Source organism: Plasmodium inui (genome assembly GCF_000524495.1).
Source record: "Plasmodium inui San Antonio 1 unplaced genomic scaffold supercont1.12, whole genome shotgun sequence".
Taxonomy (NCBI): domain Eukaryota; phylum Apicomplexa; class Aconoidasida; order Haemosporida; family Plasmodiidae; genus Plasmodium; species Plasmodium inui.
In genome coordinates, this window is record NW_008481846.1 from 551,426 (window position 1) to 554,717 (window position 3,292).

The 3,292-nt window shown below is 44.1% G+C and overlaps 1 protein-coding gene across 1 annotated transcript in view; it reads left to right on the forward strand.

The window, feature by feature from the left end:
- The window catches only part of C922_03164 (hypothetical protein), a gene marked incomplete at both ends in the record, with an annotated part of 3,410 nt that extends 796 nt beyond the window's left edge, over positions 1-2,614 (forward strand). The window contains 2 exons of the mRNA XM_008818756.1: positions 30-59; positions 188-2,614. Of these exons, the coding sequence (XP_008816978.1) occupies positions 30-59; positions 188-2,614 (2,457 nt within the window). The remainder of the gene's footprint in view (positions 1-29; positions 60-187) is intronic.
- Positions 2,615-3,292: the final 678 nt, after the last annotated feature.

Genomic DNA, 3,292 nt, shown 5'->3' on the forward strand with positions numbered 1-3,292 from the left:
AGGGGGAGCGGCGGGAGTGGAAGTGGGAGTGGAAATCGAGAAAGGGGAAGGAAGATCTCGTGACCCCTCTGACCATTTCGAAAATCCACTCTCGAAGGCCAAGGATGAACACTTCTTCTCCACCACGTTTGCTCGGAGTGGAAAACTGCTTCCCGACAGAGCCATAGGCCATCTTGGACTCCATCAGAATGGTGACAAAGAAAATGTGCCTCACATGGATTACATTCCAAATCGTCAAACAGACGGCTGGAACAGCATAATGGACACACAGATGCGCAACCATACGAGGCAAACCTCGAACGTGATGAACCTAAGTGCACAGCTGTCTAATTCTGATGAAATGGCTATCTACGAACGGGGCTATTCTCAAAATATGAGCAGTAACAATAAAGTGGAATCTAATAAAGACGCCCATTTGTTTTTACCCAAATGTGGAAGTAACGAGAACGATCCGAATTTCTTTGTGTTCAGTCGGAACGGAGGAAGGGAGGCAGAAGGGGGAGAGCACGGAAAAGGCTTCTACCCAATTAGCATTGAAGAAAAGGAGGAAGACAACCAGGTGGGCTCCTTCACAGACAGGCGAATTGCTGAAATGGGCCAAGATGTGAGAATCCCACAATGCAGCAGCAGAATGAACGTTGCCATCTCGGAAATCCCCCCACGAGTAAACGTCCAAGAGGAACTTCCAGGTGGAGGACCATCCCCCTTTGACGACTCCAGGTTTAACCACACGATGCAAATGGGTGCCCAAGAGGATGACTACTTCTCCGACTCAGATTACAATGAATTGTACAAAAAAATCATAAGCTGTAAGAATAATATTGAGTTATTCCACCAAGTGAAGGAGAGTGAGTTTTCCTCAGACGAAAGTGAAGGGTACGAATTAAACTGTTGCATCCATAGCAAAAGTACAAATCCATATTTCTACAGAAATTACGAAGCGACAACTACGAGTAGATATCTCAGGGAGTACAGATATCTAATAAGCAAATTTACTGCTCCGATCTTTTCGAACGTGGAACCATACAAAGGAGAAATGGAGAAGATTATTCAAGAGCTTATCGTTAACAGAACTGAACAGGGATCGCCGGGAGGTTCCACCTTCCAAGGCGTGGTTGGGATGGCCCAGAGTGTGCACGGTGTGATCGAGGAACAAGTGCAGAGTCGTGACAATTTGGGTAAACCTGTGGGTGAAAATTGCGATGCAGGACGAGTGTGGGGTGTTAGAGACGGTGACGACGGGAAGCGGCATGGAGAGAATCGTGCGGGTGAAGATACACGTGTGCATTGTGATGACCTCTCGGATGACCATTCGGATGATCATAAGGCTAACAATTCGGATGAGCATACCGCTAACCATTCTGTTGACCACTCGGATGACCGCTCTGACGGGGAAGCGCTGCTGATGGAATCACCCCCAATGAGTGGCCCCCCAAGGAGCAGCCCCCCTCAGGACGACCACGAAACCAGCGAATCTAGAATCGCAAGCCGAAATGTAAACCACGCAGAAAAGCAGAGCAACCAAATTATAGTAAGTAAAAAAACAGTCCACTGTAACCCGATAGCCAAATTTGATGATCCCACTTTTCCATATATCCCATTCGATTCTGCATTAAAAAAATATGTGTCCGATAAGTTATATAAAAGGGTAAAGGAGCTGTTCGAACTGAGACCCATTTGGTCAAAGGAAGTCATATTAGAACATCTTGACAGTGTGAGCACATACTGTCTCAAGAGTTGCTTCTCGCGAATTTGCTTCTACTTCGGGGATGGCCCCTGGAGACGCACCTATTGTAAATATGGCTACGACCCGCGGAAGGACCCCTCCAGTTATATCTACCAAACAATAGATTTTAGGGACAACTACTTTAGAGAGATTAAGATGAAGAGTGCAAATGAAATGAACAGAATCATTCTAAAGAGAAAAAAGTTTATCGATAGGGTAGTTACAAAGATTATCAAAAGGGTAAATATTACGGGTAGGAGGGACACAAATAAAAAGGGCAAACCAGAGGGCACTTGGCAAAAGGGGAGTAACACGATGAGCGTGAAAAAAGAATCTCACACGGACGAAGCACACACGGACGAAGCACACACGCAAGAAGCACATACGGATGAAAACGAAAAAAGAGATTTTAACATATATTCCGAATGGTCGCAAAGTTTGTCCCAACATGATGACCATGCTGATGTTCCAAATGCGGAGAAGTCTGGTTACCATCCATTAAGGAGTAACCAATACCCCAAAGACATAAATGATCTTAAAAATATGTTTGACATATATTCAAGTGCTGTCTCCTCAAATGATGAAATTACTCCTCAGATGGATGAAGAAATTAATGACATCTTTCAGTTTTTAAAAAAATCAATCACCTTTCACTTGAGAAAAAGTTTTTCCGCGGAGTCCCACTTTTCTGTTAGCCCCCTGAAACTTTCAATGGTGTATCAGTACGTAGACATATACGACAACAACGTTGCAGATTATTTATCCAACTTGAGGACGCAGGACGTGTGTACGAAGGATTACGGATGGATGAACAGCAACGATATGGCCAAAATTAGGGACATTCTGTTCGTCCGGTCGGTGACGCTGAGGCGGGCCCACATAAAGTGAGGCGGTGTCGCGGTCAAGTTGGGTTACCCTTCAGGGGCATCCACATCTCGCCATCTGGCCACAGTGCTTACTTTAATTTCACGCACTGTGTAGAGTTTTAATTTTGCAAAGGGTAACAAGCCCCCGTAAATGCGATCTCCCTTCGCTATGTGTTTTTCTTTCTTTCCCTTTTTTTTTTTTTTTTGTTCCCTACGCGAGACTTCAGCTGGCGAATATCCATATTTATTGTGTACTCTCGCATGGACGCATCTTCCCAGCATTGAACTACACACACACAGTGGATTATTTATTTTTTTTTTTTTATTTTTGATTTACGCACAACCATCACCGCGACACAGTCGGTGTTAACCCTTTTTCATTCACATTGATGCGTAATCTACTTCATCTTTATGTCGATAAATATCCGCACGCGTTGAAAATGCGCATACACACATTTGAATTAAATTTTGTCCATTTTGTGAAAACACCCGTAAATATATTTAAACGATAAAATGGATTAAACCATGGTCATTAAGAAGGTGACCCGTTTTTTCATTTGGCATATGTGCTTCACTCGGGGGGATATCCAAGAGGCTTTTTCTCCCCAATTTGTAAGAAGCGTTGTTTTGGCGGTTGATAGGGGGGTGGTTGCTGAAAACGAAGGGGAAATAACCAGAGGGGGGAAAATAACTATGAGCT